General features: G+C 36.5%; 1 protein-coding gene across 1 annotated transcript; it reads left to right on the forward strand.

The window, feature by feature from the left end:
• Positions 1 to 1761: 1761 nt before the first annotated feature.
• On the forward strand, positions 1762 to 3489 carry LOC114289414 (NDR1/HIN1-like protein 13). The gene is made up of 2 exons (XM_082917391.1): positions 1762 to 2484; positions 3421 to 3489. Exons 1-2 carry the CDS (start codon positions 1762 to 1764, stop codon positions 3487 to 3489), a joined length of 792 nt encoding a protein of 263 aa, XP_082773517.1.
• Positions 3490 to 24098: the final 20609 nt, after the last annotated feature.

Raw genomic sequence — 24098 nt, forward strand, 5'->3', positions numbered from 1 at the left:
TAAAAAAATATAAAAAATTAAACATTATGTTTTAAAAAAAATTTCCCAATATTTAAAAAATATAAAAAATAAAAAAATTTCTAATCCTCTCACTATTTTTCTAATACCATCTCTACCTCCTTCTTACCAATCCTCCTTCCTCCTCCTTACTAATACCAAGAGATTACTAATCCACTCCTTATCTCTCAAAACAAACACTCTATCCCTATAACTCCAAACAAACGGGGCCTTGGTTGACTCAATTATTTTTGCATATTATTATTTTAATTAATAATTATTTTTATTTTGAATTCGAAAATAATGATTTTTAAAGAAAGTAAATAGATCAAGCCAGACTGCTCAACTCTTTATTTTTTGAGTTATATTAGAGATCTCAAATAATTTATCAAATTTTTTACTAAATCTTTTATAGGGGTGTGAGACCCACACACATGTGGATTTGTATGGGTCTCACCCTATGTAAAAAGTTTGGTAAAAATTTTAATAGACTATTATTCATATCAATTTATTTATTTATTTATTTTTAATCAAACCAGACTGCTCAACTTTGTGTTGACCAAGTAAAGGAACTAAAAATAGTCTCTAAATGATTGGTCCCACTGGACTCCCCGACCCATTACACACCTGATTTGCAATGCCACTTCTCTTACATGTATGCCATATAATAACCAAAAATGTTTAAGAGTACTAAAATAGAGCTTTAACAAGAACTTTAGTTTTATGGTAGTGGGTCTCACTTACGAATGATTTGATATATGTATTTTAGTTTTTTTTTTTTTTTTTTTTTTTTATTCCATACCACATCATTAGAGTCATTATTAAATCTCCAAATTTAGAGTTATGAATTATTGTTCTATAATAATAGTACTGCTGCTATCAACAACCGATTGTTTGGAGGGTAATTGCTCCCCAGTGTATGTCAGTAAAAAAAAATTACATATTCGTAGAAAATTTTATAATTTTATTTATTAATATTTATAAATTTTTTCATTGATTTGTAATTATTTTTTTCAAACTCCTACTAATTTGATATTTCCCCATTGTTTTCAATCTTAAATTCCTGATCCTTTATGAGTTTACAAACATTAATAAATAACAGTGTCTCTTGTGAGACTCTACTGTGTTATATTGGTTAAAAAAAAATTAAAATAGTAAACCAATTTCTTATAATGACAAGTCATTTTGATTATGCGAGATAAAAATAATCTTAATGAGAATGCAGTAGTTCAATAAAATTTTTAATTTTCCTAATGCTACACGAAGAGTATACAAATAGAAAATTAGAACAAAATATTGTGATAAATTTTGATTTTACTATGTTAAAATAAAAGACACATAAAGATGACGTATATTTTAAAAAATATTACTGCCATATCATTCTTGTCATGAGTTTTATATAAAAAAAAGTTTTGTAGACATATTTCATTTTAGGATTATCTTGCTTGATTATTTATTTTAAAGATTATTTGAAACAAGTACCTAAAATACAAAATTAAGACAATTGATTATTTATTTTTAAATTTGATTTTTGGAATTATTATAATTATTTTTCTCATAAAATTAAAAGAAAAAAAAGAAAAGAAAAACTTCTTTTGCTCTTATTTAGACATGCAAAAAACAAATTGCAATGTAACCACTACTGTGTGTGTCCCGATTTTCCAATCAACCTCCTCCTATTCTCATGCAACCCAACCTCCAAAAATTCAACATTATATTTTTTCCTAACCTCCTCTCCTTCACCAACACCGCGCCCCATCTTTCATGGAGGGGCGGGTCCCACCACCTGCCGTGGCCGACAAAAAGTTTGACCTACCTCTCCCTCCTTGTGCCCGACCCTCAGGTCCACCGTCATCAATGTCACCACCACCACCACCATCGTCAGAAACCTACATTGTCCAAATCCCGAGGGACCAAGTCTATCGCATTCCACCCCCCGAAAATGCAAGAATTGTCGAAACTTATCGCGACCCTCAAAAATCTAAAGGTCGATGTGGCGGTAAATGTTGCCTCTGGATCCTCATATCCACTGTCGTCCTTGCTGTCCTCATTGGCATCACCGTAGCGATTGTTCATTCGTTTTTCAACCCTAAAACACCCGAATTCTCTGTCACAAAAGTCCTTGTCAAGAACCCTAAAAAACAAGCACATGCACACCCTAGTTATGAAATTTCATTGAAAGCCAACAATCCAAACGAAAAAATGAGCGTTGTGTACGAAAAAGGTGGAAAGGCATCGCTTTCTTTCACGAAGAAACAGATTGCAAGCGGTAAATTTCCATCGTTGACTCAAGACGCCAAGGACTCAACAAATGTTCACCTAACCCTAGCTGGCTCGAGCGCAATGCTTCCCAGCGAGGTTGAGAAAAGCATGAAGAGCACGAAGTTGAAATTGCCTGTTTCGTTGTCTTTGATGATTAATGTGCCTGTAAAGTTGAAGGGTTCAATGGAAACGAGCAAAGATTTGACGGTGACGTGTGATTTTAAGGTGAGTACGTTGGCTTCAGGCACGAACGTTTCATCGCAAAAATGTGAAACCAAGTTTTAGCCCTAAAAAAATGGAGGTGGCACCGTGGCAGTGGAGAGGAGGAGATGGTTATTGTTGTGATTTGTCACGGCGAAATGATATTCCGGCCTCTAATTATGTATTTTCATCATGCTTTTGATTTAAGCATGTTGATCCAAAATCCAGCCAATGGAAGTTTGAAACAATGACACAAGATTGGCTTTTCTCAACACAGCAGATTGTAAGATAATTGTCAAAATTCAAAAAATCACGGTTAATGTCGTTGAGTTTTTAACATTTTTTAATTTTTTTTTTATTTTGTTTTTTTTGTTTTTTGATCAGCATTCATGAATTGGATCCATTTTTTTTTGGGCAAGCTTTTTTTTATTCATTGATGCAAGTTTTAATTGCCAGCGTTGTATCATATGACTTGTTTCATTTTTTTTGGGTCCTTTTTTATCATGTCTTTTATTATTATTATTATTCTTTCTCTTCATGTTTGGAGATGATGTATCTTACTCTTACCAACTTAAACAGACATAAATTTGAGAAGCTTGCAATTACAATATCGGTACAATATACTTGCTTGCATCTCCTCTTCTCACAAAAAATAGTTTTCTAACGGCATGTTTGATTGGGTGGATTAGAGTATGGGATTAGGATTATTAATCTGTGGGCTCAATTATCCTATGTTTGTTTTAACATTTCGGTTTAGGATTATTAATCTAACAGATAATTAATCCTACAAATGTGTAGGATTATTAGTAATGGGGTAGGGGTGGGCTTATTAATCCAATAGATATCAATCCAATTGGATAGTGAATACCACACTAATTTAATAGGATTATTAATACTTCGCTATTAATATTGTGAATCAAATATGACCTAATATTCAGTTGGGCTATGAGCTGTGTTCAGGTGGGTGGATGGCCTTGGGAGTGCAGCATCATAGGCGTGGGTGTAGGGAGTGCAGCAGCAGGTGTGTAACAGCATGGGAGTGTAACAGTGTTGTCTGGAGTGTAGTAGTGTTGTAGCTGTGTAGCATGGGCGTGTAGCAGTGTAGCAGGTGTGTAGTAGCATGGGTGTGAAGCAGTGTAGCAGCGTAGGTCTTGGGCTATTGAACTTAGGCGAATAAAATATTCAGTTTCATAGGCGTGGGTGGTTGGCCTTGGGAGTGCAACTTGGCTGTTAGAAAAGTTTTTTTAGTTTGTTGTTTAGAGGTATTGCTAGAGCTGTTTGGGTTTTTTGGTGGGTTGATTTTGTGGGGAATCATGTATTTTAATTTCTGTTAAGTCCTTCTTAACTTTTATGTTTAAAAAAAAAAAAAAAAAAATCGTGAGGCCAAGGGGTTGGTTGTATGGTTGCGAGTAGCAGTAGTAGGGGTATTTTGTACCTTCCGAATCTCTCTCAGTGCATTTCATCTTCCTGTACCTTTAATTTCATATTGATTAATGAAATTTTTCTTTGCTGATCAAAAAAAAAAATATGACCTAATTGTAATGAATCCGATCACAATATCAAACACAACTATTTCATATGAGGTGAGATGTACACATATTTTGAGAAGAAGTTGTATCCGATTTTTGCTCGAATTCTGTGCACTTACAATAATTTTTCAACAAACCAATTTAGCAGATGCTAGATTAGTAGGCATTTCTATGTTAAATATGGTCTATGATTTTAAATAAGAGTTATCATACTATTTTAACCAGTTAAAATTTTATGTTTTGTTCATATACCTTATTAATGCGTAAACAAAATAGTTTTTGAGTGTCCCATTTTATTCATATAGTGACAAAATATTCGTTAAAATAACTCGGTCACCCATTTTAAATGTGATTCTTTAAATAGAATATATGACATTATTTTAATTAAACAAGTAATATGTTTTGTTCACATACCCTACTATTCATCAAACTGTCAAATGAACAAAATAGTTTTCACCCACAGGTCAAAGGAGTTTCTCAAACTTGAAATACATTCTTATTAATTTTTTTCAGATCAACTCGAACTCAACATGATAAGATTATATGTTTTATAGAATTGCATAAAAATTAAGCTACTTGAGCCTGGCTTCTAATTAGATCGATTTAAACTCGTTTTGAGATCGGATCAATGTTAGAAAAAATCGATGTGATTCGCCACAAGTAAATCAATTAATGGGAATAACAACTAATGCGGAAAATTAAATCAAAGGCAACACAAGAATTTTTACGTGGTTCCCTCAATGTGAGGTACGTCCACGGGATCGAAATCCGATTCCATTATCAACCAAATAAGTTCCAAACGATTACAAACGAGACACCAATGGTCTCACAAAATCACCCTTAGGTGAATTCCAAATAATCACAAATAAACAAGAGGAAAGACCTCACCAAATAGATGAACAAAAATCTTCAGAACCAGAGTTGTAGAAGATCCAAAAATAACGAACCAAATCAACACCGAAAACGAAGCAAAGAACCAATTAAACTTTTCCAAAGTTCTATGGTGTTGCCCAAAACCAAACCCACCAACAGATTTGATCAAAACCTGCTGCTCACCCACAAAAACCAAAGTCACCGAATAATCAAAATTTTTGTGTCTATAGCAGCCGCCCACTTTTTACTCCAGAAAAACCATATTGTGAATCTAAGTTTTTTTATCAAACCTTAGTTGTTTTTAAATTGGATTGGGTCTCCACAAATATAATATATAAAAATATATTATACCTAAACCAAGCCAAATTAAAATTCTTTAACAAACTAATTGGGTCCCACACTCCAATAAGGAGGTATACCCAACAATTCTCTCCTTACCGACTTAGGTGGAGATATCAACCATACCCGCCAAAGTTCGACACTTCAAATGTTTGTTCCTCGACAAAGTCTTTGTCAACATATCTGAAATATTATCATTTGTGTGAACCTTTTCGAGTTGGAACAATTTCGAATCTAACACATCACGAATCCAATGGTATTTCACATCAATGTGTTTCGATCTCGAATGAAAAGTAGAATTTTTACTCAAGTGAATAACACTTTGACTATCACAATAAAGCACATACTTTTCTTGCTTTAAACCCAACTCTTGCAAAAAAAATTTCAACCATAACTCTTCTTTGCAAGCTTCCGTAATGGCAATAAATTCAGCTTCGGTAGTTGAAAGAGCAACACATTTTTGTAATTTAGATTGCCATGCCACAGCTCCCCCTGCAAAAGTCATCAAATACCCCGAAGTAGATTTCCTAGAATCAACATCACCGGTTATGTCAAAATCAGTGAACCCATCAAGCATCGGCTTACCATCTCCAAAACACAAACACACCTTTGAAGTCCCTCGAAGATATCTTAGAATCCATTTTACCGCTGCCCAATGTTCTTTACCCGGATTAGAGAGAATACGACTCACCACACCAACGGCGTGAGTAATATCCGACCTTGTACAAACCATGGCGTACATCAAAGAACCAACTGCTGAAGCATAAGGAACTTTCAGCATCTCTTCTTTGTCTTTCTCACTTATAGGACATTGATTCGAACTAAGCTTGAAGTGACCTGCAAGTGGACAACCAACCAGCTTCGCTTTATCCATATTGAATCTCTCAAGAACTTTCTCAATATAGCTTTCTTGAGACAACCAAATCAGCCCCTCTTTGCGATCACGAACAATTTTCATACCAAGAATTTGCTTTGCCGACTCCAAATCTTTCATAGCAAAAGATTTGCTCAACTCCAATTTCAACCATCCGGAAAATTTTTCACAAACACACAATGGTCCGAAGTGGTTTTAGAAAAACCATTATTCATCATGAAAGAGTCAAATTTTTTGTACCATTGTCGCGGGGCTTGCTTGAGACCATACAAACTTTTCTTCAATTTGCAAACAAATTTCTCTTTCCCTTTCTCTACAAAACCTTCCGGTTGCTCCATGTAAATTTCTTCTTCAAGATCACCATGAAGAAATGCGGTTTTCACATCAAGTTGCTCAACTTCAAGGTTCATACTTGCAGCCATGCCAAGTATGTACAACCCGAATAGAAGACATCTTTATAACCGGTAAGAAAATCTCGTCAAAGTCAATACCTTTCTTTTGCCCAAAGCCTTTCACAACAAGACGTGCTTTGTACCTCAGATTCTTGCCATCATTCTTCAATTTGAAGACCCACTTATTTTTCAAAATTTTCCTCCCCTTAAGCAACTTCACTAAATCATAAGTGTGATTTTCATGCAAGGAATTCAATTCCTCTTCCATTGCCTTTTTCGAATCATCTTTCTTTGCATGCTCAATTGCTTCTTGGTAGTTCTCAAGCTCCCCTTGATCAGAAATCAACACAAATTCATTAGGAGGATACTTTCTTGAAGGTTGTCGGTCCCTTGTAGATTTTCTTAACTCAAGTTGTGGTAGCGGTTCTTGAGTTGGATGTTCTTCCTCAATTTCTGGCTCAACTTCATTAGGATTAGCATCATCCTCCATATCTTCAATAGGTGGCTGCACATCTCCCCCGTTTTCATCATCAACTGAAAATGAAGGAGATAAATCCATGTCAATGAGATCACTAGTTTTTGGCTCCGGTTGATCACCTTTGCCAAAGTCTTCAATTGTTTGGTCTTCAAGAAACACAACATCACGGCTTCGAATGACTTTCTTGTCGACTGGATCCCACAATCTATACCCGAATTCATTACGCCCATAGCCAAGAAAAATACATTGTCTTGACTTGCTATCAAGCTTGGACCTCTCATCTTTTGGAATGTGAACAAAAGCTCGGCAACCAAACACTCTCAAGTGCTCATAAGATACATCTTTACCGGTCCAAACTCTTTCTGGAACATCACCATTCAAAGGATAGGAATTGATCACATCAACCGCTGTCTTCAATGCCTCACCCCAAAAGGATCTTGGCAATTTAGCTTGTGAAAGCAAACACCTTGTTCTTTCCACAATTGTGCGGTTCATCCTCTTGGCAACTCCATTTTGTTGAGGAGTCTTCTTAACTGTCTTTTAGTGCCGAATACCTTGGCTGCGACAATACTCATCAAATGGCCCAATGTATTCACCACCATTGTCTGATCGGATGCACTTCAATTTTTGCCCTGTTTCTCTTTCAACCATGGCATGAAAATGCTTAAATACTTCTAGAACTTGATCTTTAGCTTTTAGTAGAAAAGCCCAAACTTTCCTTGAATAATCATCAATGAAAGTAACAAAATAAAGTGCACCACTATGTGTTCTAACTTTTAAAGGACCACAAACATCCGAATGAATCAACTCCAAAACATTTTCTTTTCTAGAAGCAACATTTTTATGAAAAGAAACTCTATGTTGTTTACCCGCCAAACAATAAACACAAGTTTTAAGATGTGTACCTTTCAAACAAGGTAGAAGCTCTTTCTTGAACAAAACTTGCAGCCCCTTTTCACTCATATGGCCAAGCCGCTTGTGCCACAATTCGGTAGAAGTATCATCTTGAAGTGCATTGACAACACCTTTACAAATTTTTCCTTGCATCGAATAAAGTGTATGAGTCTTCTTGCATTTAGCCACCACCAAAGAACCCTTTGTGAGCTTCCATATTCCATCACCAAATTTGTTGTTGAAGCCTTCATCATCTAGCTTCCTAGTAGAGATCAAATTGAGGCGAATGTCGGGAACATGCCTCACATCTTTAAGCAACAACTTGCAGCCCAAATTTGTTTCCAAGCAAACATCACCCATACCAATAATCTTGGACAAACCTTCATTACCCATTTGAACAGAACCACAATCTCCTTCGGTGTAGGTAGTGAAGAAATCAACTCGAGAAGTCACATGAAAAGAAGCACCGGAATCAATCACCCAATTGCTCTCTTAGCCCACAAAATTGATACAATCATTTTCACAAACGACCATGAGATTACCATTGATAGTAACTGCCGTTGTGTCTTCTTGCTTCTTGTCCATACTTTTGTCACGCCTTTTCTCCTTATTCTTGAGCTTTCGGCATTCTCGCTTCATATGCCCTTTCTCATGGCAATAATGGCACTCAATGTCTTTCTTTGAAAAAGAACCATCTTTTGATTTGTCACGACTTTGATCACGACCATGAGGAGTCTTACTCCTCCCCCTTGTTTTGCTTCGGCCTCTCACAACAAATGCTTCTGAATGAGAGGAACCCGCTGATTTTCTTCTAGTTTCTTCATTCAACAGGCTACTAGTGACTTGGCTCATTGTGACAACTCCATCAGGTGCCAAATTACTGACGGTCACAACCAAAGTCTCCCAACTTTCGGGCAAAGAACTAAGTAGCATCAAAACCTGCAACTCATCATCAAAAACAATTTTCATAGAGGCAAGTTGGTTAACAATACTCTTTATTTCATTCAGATGTTCTGGAATAGGGCTGCCCTCTTTATATTTTAAATTAACCAACTTACGAAACAGAAAGGCTTTATTTGTGGCTGATTTCCTATCATAAAGACCCTCTAATTTTTTCCATAAATCATGTGCTGAAGTTTCAGTAGCAACATGATGAAACACACTGTCATTAATCCATTGACTGATAACACCAACGACTTTTCGATTAAGCCTATTTCATGCATCATCTTTCATACCCTCGGGTTTGCCACTATCACCCTCAATGGGTCCATACAAATCTTTACAAAATAATAGGTCCTCCATTTTAGTTTTCCAAGTTACCCAATTGCTTCCATTGAAGCTAGACATACGACCCACATTCCCCTCCATTGATTTACACAAATAAATAAACCCAAATAAACCGTAAGCTCTGATACCAGTTGTTAGGGAAAATCGATGTGATTCCCCACAAGTAAATCAATCAATGGGAATAAAAACTAATATAGAAAAATTAAATCAAAGGCAACACAAGAATTTTTACGTGGTTCCCTCAATGTGAGGTACGTCCACGGGATCGAAATCCGATTCCACTATCAACCAAATAAGTTCCAAACGATTACAAACGAGACACCAATGGTCTCACAAAATCACCCTTAGGTGAATTCCAAATAATCACAAATAAACAAGAGGAAAGACCTCACCAAATAGATGAACAAAAATCTTCAGAATCAGAGTTGTAGAAGATCTAAAAATAACGAACCAAATTAACACCGAAAACAAAGCAAAGAACCAATTAAACTTTTCCAAAGTTCTATGGTGTTGCCCAAAACCAAACCCGCCAACAGATTTGATCAAAACCTGCTGCTCACCCACAAAAACCAAAGTCACCGAATAATCAAAATTTTTGTGTCTATAGCAGCCGCCCACTTTTTACTTCAGAAAAACCATATTGTGAATCTAAGTTTTTTTATCAAACCTTAGTTGTTTCTAAATTGGATTGGGTCTCCACAAATATAATATATAAAAATATATTATACCTAAACTAAGCTAAATTAAAATTCTTTAACAAATCAATTGAGTCCCACGCTCCAATAAGGAGGTATACCTAACCATCAAAAGATACACAAAACAAGTTTGAGCACTTTGTTAATCACCTTAAGTTTTCTAACTAAACTTTTGTTATTATTATTATTTTTTTTAGAACGTCATAAAATTAAACTTGTACAATATCTACCAGTCAGTTGTTTAAATGGCGTTTGGTAATGTGTTTTTTTGTTTATGTTTACAATAATTTAATAACTTGATTTTTGTTTATTTTTAGAAAAATATAAATTACAAACGCGTTTGGTTTGAACAAAATGTTTAAAAAAATTTAAAAACATAAATTAAAAAATATGTTTGTTCAGGCTTAAAATATTTATATTTATTTTTATTATTATTTATGATAATGGGATCATACACATTATAATTGAAAAAAAATTATTTAAAAAAAAATTTGAAAAAGAAAAATTGTTAGTTAAATTTTTAAATTTCTGTTTAAAAACCAACGTAAACCCAAAATAAGTTTACATTTTTTTATCAAATTTATAAACTGAGACAACTATTTATAAATCAAAAAAAATTATCAAATAAGTTTTTATGATAATTTTCTAAATTTTTATAAATATAAACTGAAAATTAAATACGAAGCAGTTATCAAAGAGGCCCTTAATATTTTGCCTTTATTTATTTTTTTGCACCCTATTTTGGTAGGGTAGTGTGACTGCTTGGGCAAACCATAGGCCCATACAATAGCCCATTCCTTATGCAACATTATTGGCCCTACGGTTTCAAACTTTGAAAAAATGGCACTTCAATCTTAACTAAAAATAATTTAAAAAAAAAAAAAATCTTAACTAAAAACACAAGTATTGAATGTTTTTTTTTTTTTTTTTTTTTTTTTTTTTTTTTTTTTTTATCAACAAAAGAAAACTTTATTGATGAAGAAAACATAACATACAAAACTTACATCAACAAAGAGAGAAGAGTTGATAGCACAAGACCCTAAATTGATGAGAAACCAATAAAGGAAACAAAAAAGAAGAGAAAAGAAAAGAACACAGAACATAGTTACACTAGGGAATCCAGATACACATTCATCCAACCCCACTACAGCTTCACACACTCGAATTAGCCTAGCATAGAAGCAACAACCAGCAACATACCAGCAGCAAACTTCCTAGATTCATACCTGGCTACACACAGCATAAGGCAGACTTCCTATGTTCATACCTGATTCAAACAGATCTGCCAGCAACATACCAGCAGCAGACTTCCTTGATTCATACCTGGCTACATACAACAAGGCAACACACAACATCTGATCTAATTCAGATTAGCAGACGTCCCTGATTCAGATTAGCATGAGCATACCAGAGCAAACCAGCAGACACAGATTCTCCACATTACTAATCTGAGGCAGACACAGATTCTCCATATTGCTAATCTGACTCCCCTGATTCAGATTGGCAAACTACCCTGATTAAAGCAGACTAGAGCAGAAGCACTCACACCCCATCTGGCATGAAGCAGACTACACAGAGGGCAACATACCAAGCACACGCACCCCTAAAGCACACACATCCCAGCAGCAAATCCCTATAAACAACAAGTCACCTGATTTAGATTAGCCACTACATCATGCACTGAATAGTGAAACTTTGGCAGCCCAGACTTGGACCACAGCCCAACCCTTACTTTCGCTATCTCACCAAGCTCATCCATATTAGGCTGATTTCCTTTAAAAACACATTCATTTCTTAACCTCCATACTGACCACAACATTGCAATTGGAACAAGCCTCCAAATCCTCATAACTGACTTCTTAAATTTTGTTCCCAGCCACCATAACAACACACCATCAACTGTAGCAGGAATGACCCAAGATACTCCCCACCATTGAAGCATAGATGACCAAACCTTCCAAATCTCTGAGCATTACAGAAACATATGATCCACTGACTCTGGTTCCATCTTGCAGAAAAGGCACTGATTCTTCACATTACTACTTAAGGCCCTAAACCTCTGTAAAAGATTAATGGTTTTAACCCTACCCCTCCATGCCAACCAGCTCAAAAATTGAGCTTTTGGAGAGGCCACACCTCTCAAAAACAGATTGGGAACCTGTAATTTTAGGCCTTGAATCACCTCATACCATTTCCTCATTGATGCCACAGTGAATTGACCTGAAGGAGACGCAGTTCACCTGACTGAGTCTGGCGACTCCTCATTAATCCTGGGAGCATCTCTAGTCAAGTCTTGCAGCCTTTGAACCTCTTCTTCCTCCAAAGCAATGAAAACAAAAACCTCCAATTTCCTGAGATATCCATCCTCTGCATGAAAGAGCTCAGATTCCCCTCTTTATCTACAGATAATCTAAACAACCTTGGGAACTCTACCTTTAATTGAACATTCAACAACCACTTATCATGCCAAAAGTGAATCCTACACCCATTTCCTATCACAAGCTTGCAATTAGACTTAAAAAATTCAAAAAGCTCAGCATTAGCCCTTAACACACTCAGAATATCACTCCAAACATAAGATTCTTTGCCAGTCCCTTCCATCACTGGTAACCATCTTCCACCAACTCCCCCATACTTGTTCATAATTACTTTCTTCCACAGAGATTCATCTTCCACCCCATATCTCCACCACCACTTAGTTAACATGAAATCATTAAAGTCCCTCACCCTTCTTATGCCTAACCCTCCATGCTTTTTACTAAGAGTTACTAACTTCCAGTTTACCAAATGAATCTTCCTCCGGATTTCTGAACTACCCCATAAAAATGTTGCCCTCAACTTATCAATTTCCTTAGCTACCCCTTTAGGTAATTTGAAGAGAGAAATGTAGTAACCAGGCAGACTATCAAGGACAGATTTGATCAGAGTTAGACGGCCAGCAAATGAAAGCGTCCTTCTCTTCCATAAGGCTAATTTAGCTTTTACCTTCTCCACCACAGGTTGCCAAGTCTTCTTTCTTCTTGGGTTAGCACCTAGAGGTAAGCCCAGGTACAAAAGAGGAAGCTTCTTACTTAGACAATATAGTTTAAAGGCAAAGGCTTGAGCAATTTCACCACTAATCCAACTCCGCACACCACACTTTTGTGGAAATTTATTTTAAGGCCAGACATAATCTCAAAGCATCTAAGAATTCTCTTAACATTTACTACCTCCTCTCACTCTGCATCGCAAAAGAGAATAGTGTCATCGGCAAACTGGAGATGAGACAGTTTCAAATTTCCTGACCCAATAGAAGCTCCCTTAATTAAGCCCAAAACTTTAGCCCTTTCCAACAAAACATTGAGGCTCTCAGCTGCAATATTGAACAAAAAGGGGGAGGGGGGGGATAGAGGATCACCTTGCCTTAACCCCTTCTGTGGACTGAACTCTTCTGTTGGTGAACCATTAACAAGAATTGAAATTCTTGCTGTGGTGACACAAGTTCTCATCCAGCCCAGCCATCTCTCCCCAAACCGGAGATTGGCCATCATAGAAAAAAGGAAACCCCAGTTGACCGAATCATAAGCTTTTTGAAAGTCAAGTTTGAAAATGACACCCTTCTCTTTAGACTTCTTCCACCAATCCACCACCTCATTAGCAATCATTACCCCATCGAAGATATTCCTCCCCCTCACCTCCAAGAAGGCAGTCTGCACTTCTCCAATCACATCTAGAAGCACCCTTTTTAATCTTTTGGAGAGTACCTTAGCTAAGATTTTATACACTACACCCACCAAACTAATAGGTCTATAATCTAACAAGCCCGAAGGACTAGTAATCTTTGGAACTAAGGTGATAAAAGAGCTATTTAACCCAGAAACCAGCTTACTGTTATTGTAAAACTCCTGCATAAACTGGAATAAATCACTTTTCATAACCTTCCAGCATTTCTGGATGCACGTCATGTTGAAACCATCTGGACCCGGCGCTTTATTCCCATTACAGTCTTTTACAGCCTCCCAAACTTCTTCCAGAGTGAACTCAGGATCAAGAGACTCCACCACCTTAGCACTATTAATCAGCACAAAACTACCAGACAATTTTGGACGAGATCGCCAATCATCCGAAAATGCCTTTGTAAAGAACCTCAGCACTTCTTGTTTTACCAATTCTGGATCTTCAACGCGAACCCTATCCACAACCACTGAGTCCAGTAAGTTCCTATTCTGCCTTTGGCTAGCCATAATATGAAAAAACCTAGTGTTCCGATCACCATTATGAGCCCAATTTACTCTAGACTTTTGGAACCATATCCAATCCAGTTTCTTTCTATATGACCACACCAAGTTTTTGACCTCCCTTCTTCTTACAACTTCATGAGGTTCTAATGACCCCATTTCTGCCAATAGATCAAGCTCATGCAACTCAACTTCAGCCTTTCTGAGTTGGTCCTCCACATAACCAAACACTTCAGAATTCCACTTTTTCAACTCAGCTTTAAGACTACACAATTTCACCTTAGCTCTGTACCTAGCCCATCCTTGTACCTGCGAATCCAACCAGGACTTTTGCACAACAGACAAGAAGCTAGGATGCAGGGTCCAAGCATTCAAAAACCTAAACGGCTTAGGGCCCCAATTTTTCTCATCTTCCATTAGCAACAGAGGACAGTGGTCAGACACCAGTCTAGGTAAGCCCCATAACTTCAAACTAAATTTTTCTACCCAGATGGGATCCAACAGAAACCTATCAATTCTACTCCACCTTTCACCGTCCAAAGAATTACCCCATGTAAAATTCCTACCCAACATTGGTAAATCCATCATTTCCAGATGATCAACAAAATTATTAAAATCCTACAACCCTCTGGAACTCCTAGTGCATCCTCTTCTTTCATTAGGAACTCTAATCTCATTATAATCACCACCTATGCACCAAGGCTTTTGGAATGAGAATCTTACATTGAGGATAGAATCCCACAACTTAGCTCTTTGAACCACATCATTAGAAGCGTAAATATTTAAGAAAGCACACTCAAATGAACCAGAAAGAGTACCTGATAGAAGCAAAAAATTTCTGTTGCTGCAACACTCTGATAAGGAGAATACTTCAGGATTCCAAATACTCAAAAGCCCCCCAGCACTCCCATCCAAATCTGCAGCCATAAATTCCAGCTTCTCCCAAGGCCAAATAGATCGAACAAAAGTAACATCAATATATCTGCTCTTTGTTTCTTGAAGGAGCAAAACATCTACTCTTCTTTCTTTAATCATCAGCTTCACTCTGCGTCGTTTTTCCAGCCTACCCAAACCTCTAACATTCCAAGACATGATCTTCATTGGAAACTAGTTTTAACCCCGCTAAACACCCCCAATTCACGGCTAATTAGGTCTGACCCACCTGACCCCTTTTTGCAATTTTGTCAAACCGCTCTGCATCTTGTAGCTCTAGCTCAACAATTTTTTGTACCACTTCATTTTCCTTCCCTTTACAGTTCATACCCAATCGTTTGCCAAGCTGCAAAGTAGCGTGAGCTTCCTCGATAGCCAGCTTCCTTCTCCTACTCGATCGGCTGTTCTGAGACTGTGAATGTGAGAGGACTGCAACTGCAGCCCTGGGCAACGCACCCCGCTGAAAACTACCTGAAAATGAAGCAACATTTTTGTGTACTCTTCTCATTCCCCTTCCTCTCGAACCTCCTTCCTTACCTTCTTGAAGACGATTAGTGTTAACTGTTACCACTGGTTCTCTACCCACAGTAGCCGTATTGAACCTGACAAGCTCTTGGGCTTGTGATAAGCACAGAGTATGCTCACGAGACTGGGCCAATCCATTTTGAGTTTGGGCCACCTCTTTGTTAATTAGCGCACTACTAAGCCCATCAGCAGGACCTCCTACTTGGGCCCCTTCTAGCACTACCTCAATATTAATACTGGGTCTACTACCCTCCGACCCACTCAGACTCTTAACAAATCCTGGAGTGAGTAAAGGAAGCCCACCAGACTCTTAACGGTAATATTATTTGACAATATCACTATTCAATGAGTAATTTTAATTTGTGATAGGGGCCACGACATTATTGAGTTAGTGGAAGATAACGATTGTCCAATTAATTTATTTGTGACTTTTTGATGGCTAATGGCACCAAATAAAATGGTGTCACCTTTATATTTGCAGCATAAAATTTGAGTCTTGGAATTTTAATTGCAGATCGTATTATAATTAACCACAAAACTCACCCTACCAAGCGAGCTCTTAGAGCTAAAGATTAGTTTTTGAGTGATAAAGGCTCAGATATGGGTACATTTTAATGCTTTTTTTTTTTTTTTCTCTTGGTAGGGCAAATAAAACAAAATTTATAATGAGTATTGACAATGTTTCAGATGTTATTATAAAATTAAGGATAATACAATGCCTTTCTGTATTGGTTATTTTAATTTCCAGCCTATTTTAGTAGGGCATGAATGAGTGGATGGGCCCAACCATAGGCCCATAAAGCCAGCCCATTGCTTCTGCAACAATGGAGTATATAATTAGCACAACTAAAGGCCAATAGCATTTTGATCTTGAATGTCATTTTCATGTTTGATTATCAAATACTTGTTTGTGACAATTTCTCTTCAATAAATCTTTAATAAATCTTTATTCTGCTGATCAAAAAAAACTTGTTTGTGCCAATTTCAGGAGTACGTGAAAATATTTCATTAATAGCTCTGTTATATATAATCAAAACTTTTTACTTGATTTTTTCGTTTTTCTTTTTTTTCACCCCACACAAAATAATAAGTTTCACTTGTATTTAAATGTAGGCCCCACTATTTTTATGCTAAGTCATATGAAAATTAGGTAAGAAATTCATTTATATGTAGTATTTTTCTAAATTATTTGTCCTAATTGCACTCCAAAAAAATAAAAACCAAGACAAAAACTTTATACCTAAACTCATAGAGGTGAATTGAACATGGTGGTGACTCGTTTAAAGGTTTTATCTAGGGTAATTTTCGTTTCTTGGCTACATTAGTCCAATTTTGACTCAGTCCTCCATTTTTAAGAATATTGTTCATAAAAATGAGCACCAAAGCACAATAATGATCTTTAAGAGCAATTCCATACTTCCATGGTTGTTGTCCAAATGACAATGCTAAAATTATAATTTAGCATTTATCAGTATATATCAACATTTCTAATTATACAATTGTTATTTTAACACTTTCAGACCATTATTTATTTACGTCCCTGAATATTCACATCCAAGGATGGACTAAGAAGGCGTCAAGAGCCGGATACCTCGGTCATCACAAAAAAAAAAAAAAAAAATGGCGTCAAGAGGGCAATCATTAAAAAAAAGAAATTTGTTTGTTATAATAATATTAGCTATTAACTATTTCTAAGTTATATAATTTCACCACTACTAGATCTTTTCCAAATTTAAAGTGATCGTCCTTTATAGATTTCTAAAACATAAATAAATAAATAATTAGATCAAATTATGTAATTAAAAAATTCAAACAAAATATAACAAAAGGAATTGGTTTCTTATAACTAGTGTCTATTACAAATCCTAGCATGCAAAGAATTAAAGAAGGCAGATGAGGAGTGCAATAGTCACTTGATCACATACGTTGAAAGAATGTCGAAGCGAACTTAATATGCCTCATTTTAGTAGATAAATTGTCTTACATTTGTTATGTTTTGTAACTCAACATGGATATAAGAAAAAAATACTTTATATGTATACATATACATATTCTTCTTCTTCTTCTTCTCATTATTTATTTTTTATTTTTTTATTTTTTTATAATTTTCATTAGTATATTCGCTTTCCATATGTTAAAATATTAGATCAGTCCTTGTTTACATCAGATCAAACCATCTCCTCGATGGCTAAGCTAGAACAAATGGCAACACCAAGATTTTTGTCAAATTTAATACAGGATTTAACAATGTCAATTTTAAGTAGGCCTTTTGATAGATTACTAAAAAAAATTTGTTGAGTGGAAGCATAGTACTTTAGCGAAAATAAGTCATTAGAGTAACCCACTAAAATCACTCAAAAAGTGTTTCATTTTCATTTTTAAGATAGTTCGCTTAAAGGAAGCAGTACTTTAGGATAGTGTTTGATTAAAGTATGAAAACTTTTGTCTTCCCCCCTTTTCTTTTTCTTTTTTCTTTCTTTTTTTTTAATGTTGAATTACACTTACCTTAATAATAATGGAGCTTTGAAAGGAACCCCCTTTTGCACATGATTAGTCCCAATAGTGCATCTTTTAATGGAGTTTAATTAATTGCCAAACACATCATATGAATTCTTTTCTATATTCTCAATCATAATCATGATTAATCCATTCAAACAAGTCATTAAAGATTGTTTTCTCATCATTTTCTTAGTACTTTCTCACCACTATAAGCGTGCAGGCTTTTATTGTAATAGATTAAATATCAACTTCAAACTTAAGGTATCCTGCCTTCCATGTTAGATCACTTATACTAATATATGATTAAAAGCATGTTTTGACCACACTTATAATTGTTTCTACTTAAAATATAGCTTTTGTATTCATCAAGCTAGATTTTTTGTTTTGTTTTGTTTTTGTTTTAATACATCAAGCTGATTCAAGATAAAGGTATTTTAGTTTTTAGCGACGCTTTTTCTTGTTTTTAGCAACAATTTTAGCCGCTGCTATAAGTGAATTTTTTTGTTGTGAGATTTGGTTGATTGATTTATAGAGGTTTTGAACATTTTCGATGCACAATCGATAATAAGCAATAATACTTATTTTGAATCATCATAAAATGGTGACATATATATACCTTATAAAATAAGATTGGATTTCTCCCAAGTTTAAATTTAAATTTGAGAGAGGTTGAGAAGAGTATCACATAACTAAGTGTTCATTTTATTATAAAGGAATATGTAGTTATTTTTTAAAAAATGTATAAATAAAATAATTATATAATTATACGCTAAACAAATGATGTTAAAATTTCAAACAGGCTGTTCTTATAAAATTTTAAATTTAAATTTTCTCTTGTGAATTAGACTATCCAGTGAATATGTTGTGGGGACTCACAACTTCTCTTATAATTTGTGAATTAGACATTCTGAAGAAAAGGATATTCAGATTTCTTATCAATTATGAATTACATAACAGTATTTATATACAATGCTGAGACTGAAATATAACTAATCACTGTAACTACTGAACTAATTTCTAACCACTTAACCAATTCCTAACTGGTTTCCTAACTGACTATACAATGCATGTGATGTAACTGATTCTGAATGTACAGTTGGAGCTGTAGCAGTTGCAACTGATGCAACTGAATCTGAAGCAACTGATGCAACTGAATCTGAAGCTGAAGCCAAACCTGGAGCTGGAGATGCTGGAGCTGAAGCTGCTGTTGTGGTTGTCTTATCACCCTCTTGCAAGCTGATGGGAGAAGGAGAGACCAGAAGCTTGGCTTGAAGATATTGAAACCGAGACACAGAGAGAGGTTTTGTAAAGATATCAGCAATCTGATCCAGAGAAGGAACATAACGGAGTAAAATCTGTTTGCGGGCAACTTTTTCGCGAATAAAGTGACAATCGACCTCTATATGTTTTGAACGAGTGTGAAACACAGGGTTGGAAGCTAAGGCAATTGCCGAGAGGTTATCACACCATAAAATGGGAGCAACCGAGGAAGGAAACTGAAGTTCACGAAGCAACATTTGCAACCAGGTGAGTTCAGCAGCAGTATGCGCTAAAGACCTGTATTCTGCCTCTGTGGAGGAACGAGACACTGTGGGTTGTTTTTTTGCTGACCAAGAAATAAGATTCGAACCAAGATACACACAATAGCCTGACGTACTGCGACGATCAAGAACATCACCAGCCCAGTTAGAGTCAGAGAAAGCCTGTAAATCAAAAGAACTAGGACTGAATGTGAGACCATGAGTTAAAGTCCCTTGAATAAAGCGAAGCAATCTCTTGACTGAAGCAAAATGCCCAACAGTTGGAGCATGCATATGTTGACAGGCTTGATTAACTGATAGTGACAAATCAGGCCTGGTGATTGTAAGATATTGTAGAGCCCCAACGATACTTCGATAAAGGTCAGGTTGACTAAATGGAATATGAGAATCTGAAGAGAGAGAAGGCTTGACAGAACTTGGTGAATGGCAAGGCTTGCAATTGGCCATCCCAGCCTTAAGAAGAATGTCAGAGGCGTACTTATGTTGAGACAGAAAATAAGAATCACCACAATCCTTAATGGAGACCCCTAAAAAATAGGAAATATTCCCCAACTCTTTCATAGCAAAGGCAGTATGCATGTGGGCAATAAGAGAGGCAATGTGAGAAGAATTATTGCCTGTGACTAGGATATCATCAACATAGACTAAGAGAATAGTGATGGTAGAAGCTGTCCGTTGAATGAATAAGGAATTATCACAGTGACTGTTAATGAAACCTTGAGATAAAAGAAAAGTAGAGAAGGTGGAGTACCAAGCTCTCGGTGCTTGCTTTAAACCGTAGATAGCCTTTTTTAAGAGACAAACATGATGGAGATGAGCAACACTAAGAAAACCAGGTGGCTGAGTCATGTAAACTTCCTCCTCTAAGGTTCCATGAAGAAAAGCATTACTTATGTCAAGTTGCTTTAGAGGCCAATTATAATGCAAGGCAACACACAGTAAAATGCGAATGGTGGGTTGTTTGGCGACAGGGCTAAAAGTTTCAGTATAATCGATACCCTCTTGTTGTAGAAACCCCTTGGCAACCAAACGAGCCTTATAACGAGCAATAGAGCCATCAGAATTACGCTTAATGCGAAAAACCCACTTGCAGCCTATGGCAGATTTAGAAGAAGGTAGAGGAACCAATGACCAAGTACCCTGGGCGAGAAGAGCATTATATTCCTCCGACATTGCTTTATGCCAGACAGAGGACTGAAGAGCTTGCTGATAGTTCAATGGTTCAGTATCAAAACAGGCAAAAGAAGCAGCAGAAGAAGAGGCCAATAAGGCTTGAGAAGAAGTTTTAGATCGAGTGAGCATAGGGTGTGTATTAGGGATAGAAGGAGGAAGAGGAAGATCAATAGAAATAGAAGAAATAGGAATAGAAGAAGGAGGCTGGACACCAGCAGAAAGAACCTGATCAGTAGAGACAGGAGACGAAGAAGGATGAGCAGATGACGATGTAGGCTGAGACAGGATAGTTGGAAGAGGGACAGAAAAAGACTTAGGAAGAGAGGAAGACTGAAAATTTAAAGAAGGGGACCAGAAAAAAGACTGGAGCTGAGACAAAGTCTGAGACAGAGGAGTAGTAGAGGCTGTAGCTGTAGCTGTGGCAGAGGTGGTACGAAATGGAAAGATTTGCTCATGGAAGATGACATGACGAGACAAATACACCTTCCCAGAGGAAGGATCTAAGCACCTGTAGCCTTTGTAAGAAGGATGATACCCGAGAAAGACACATAAAGTAGATTTAGGTTGTAGTTTATGAGATGTGTGGGGTTTGAGCCAGGGAAAACATTGGCAGCCGAACACACGCATAAAGGAGTAATCTGGTGATTGATGGAACAACAATTCATAAGGAGAAGCATGAGGAGTGGTAGAACTAGGCAAACGATTAATCAAGAAAATAGCTGTAGAAATGGCATCAAACCAGTACTTGATAGGAATGGATGAATGATAAAGCAAAGCAATAGCAGTTTCAGTGATATGTCTATGCTTCCTTTCAGAGACTCCATTTTGAGGAGGTGTATGTGGACAAGAAATCTGATGGAGAATACCATGAGTGCGAAAATATTGAGTCATAGATGAATTAACAAACTCAGTGCCACCATCAGTGCGAAAAATTTTTAGATGAGTAGAAAATTGATTTGCAACATAAGCTGCGAATTCCACAAATTTAGCAAAAACTTCACTCTTGTAACATAAGGGAAAAAGCCAAGTAAACTTGTTATATTCATCAACAAAGATTACATAGTATTTGTAACCAGAAACAGATGGTAAAAATGGTCCCCAAACATCACTGTGAACTAGTGAAAAAGGTTTATTTACAGTGGAGTTAGAAAGATTAAAAGGTAGTCTATGACTTTTGGCCATAGAGCAGTGAACACACGGGAAATCATTATTCTTGGTTTTATTACAGGCAACAGAAAGAGAAGACTTTAGTTTATTAAACTTGAGAGGTGATGGATGACCCAACCTCTGGTGCCAAACAGTTTCAGGCACAGCAGTAGCAGTGGAATGAAAGAAAGCATTATGAGAAATAGAAGAAGGAGAAACAGCAGCAGCTGATGAAGAATAGGCAGGCTTGGATGGTGCATGAAAATGATATAAACCATGGGAATTAAGGCCCTTGTGTAAGATGCCCTTCGTGTGCTTGTCCTGAATAATGAAGGAAGAATCATCAAATGTAATGGTACATTGATTATCTTTAGTGAGTTTATGCACAGACACAAGATTAGAATTAATAGGAGTGTGCAAAAATTTATTGAGGTTGAAAGTATGATGTGGAGTAGGCAAAAGACCTTTACCAGTGTGAAGAATAGGGATAGAATTACCATTACCAACAGTGATATGATCAGAACCTTGGTAAGGTTGATGAAGACTCAGATTTGACAGATCATTAGTCATATGATCAGATGCAGCCGAATCAAGATACCATGGGGAAGAGTCATAGTGAGATGGAGCAGAGGCCACATAAGCTTGAGAGTTTGACAGTCCAGTTGATGTTCCAGTTGATGATTGTGAAGATTGATAAGATGGAGAGGCAGTTTGCTGAGACTGTGGCTATGGCTGATAAGTAGCATCTAACCTATGCCAACAATCCAAGGCTGAGTGATTAGTCTTACCACAAATTTGACAAATCAAGTTGTTGTGATGATGTCCTCTTGATAATTGTCTACCTCTCCCTCTAGGAGAGTATCGACCTCGGAAGCCAAATGTAGAACCACCTTTGTTACCTCTGAATGAAGACCTGCCTCGGCCAAAAGAGCCACGAGTAGTAGCATATGCAATGGGGGATTCATGTGCCTGAATCTTCTTTGTTTTGGAATCAATATGCAGAGACTCTGAACAGAGGAGAGAAGAAAGTTCCTCCATCGAAATAGCTTCGGTTCTTGCTCGAATTGTAGTCTTTAAAGCATCAAATTCATCTGGTAAACCGTTCAAGGTGAGAAGAACTAGATCTTCTTCTTCTATAGGAGAAGAAGCAAGTGCAAGTTGATCTGCCAGAGTTTTAATCTGAGACAAGTATTCTTCAATTGTCTGAGAGCCTTTAGTCAGATTATTCAAACGATTCTTCATTTGATGAATATGACTACGAGACACAGTAGTGAATCTTTTACAAAGAACATTCCAGACCTCTGCACTGTGTTGCAGATGCAAAATAGAAGAAAATATCACAGGTGTGAGTGTAGCTGTAATACAACTCAGGAGATGTGCATCAATCTGTTTCCACTGTGCATAATCTGGATTGATTTCTTCAGCTCCATCAACAGTTTTGATTGTTAATGATGGAGGAAGAGAAGAACCATCAACAAACCCTATCAGATTTGTAGCACGTAGAATATTGAGAACTTGACTTCTCCAAATGATAAAATTTGATGAATCTAGCTTGACAGTTATAAAGGAATTGAGATTTGAGATGAGAAGACTGAGATTTGGAGGAAGAGTGCTTGAGGTTGTCATTGAAGATGTGGAAGAAGTCATTGAAGAGTTGTGAAGCTTCTTGTAGATGAAGAACTACAGAGAAATTGATATCAGAAATTTAGAGTGCTCGTGGGAGCTATGGAAGCTCTGATACCATGAAGAAAAGGATATTCAGATTTCTTATCAATTATGAATTACATAACAGTATTTATATACAATGCTGAGACTGAAATATAACTAATCACTGTAACTACTGAACTAATTTCTAACCACTTAACCAATTCCTAATTGGTTTCCTAACTGACTATACAATGCATGTGATGTAACTGATTCTGAATGTACAGCTGGAGCTGTAGCAGTTGCAACTGATGCAACTGAATCTGAAGCAACTGATGCAACTGAATCTGAAGCTGAAGCCAAACCTGGAGCTGGAGATGCTGGAGCTGAAGCTGCTGTTGTGGTTGTCTTATCACATTCCAATAACTAAAGAGAAATTCAGTCCTAAATGAGTCTTTACTTTGACCATTTACAGATATACTACCAATTAATCATCTGCTTGAGTGATCAATCCTTTGTGAATGGATCCCACCAATGACCCAATTCCAAATAGGCACTATGCATTTGGTTACGCATAAGAATGGCATCTGGCTCACATG

This window comes from Camellia sinensis, chromosome 1 (assembly GCF_055761805.1).
Source record: "Camellia sinensis isolate YWXY chromosome 1, ASM5576180v1, whole genome shotgun sequence".
Lineage (NCBI taxonomy): Eukaryota > Viridiplantae > Streptophyta > Magnoliopsida > Ericales > Theaceae > Camellia > Camellia sinensis.

What these genes read in the sequence shown, in the direction of transcription:
- LOC114289414 (XM_082917391.1), top strand. Translation starts at nt 1,762, where the DNA reads ATGGAGGGGCGGGTCCCACCACCTGCCGTGGCCGACAAAAAGTTTGAC. An exon ending in CGGTGACGTGTGATTTTAAG is followed by an intron (nt 2,485 to 3,420) that starts GTGAGTACGTTG and finishes AGCTGTGTTCAG; the next exon opens with GTGGGTGGATGGCCTTGGGA.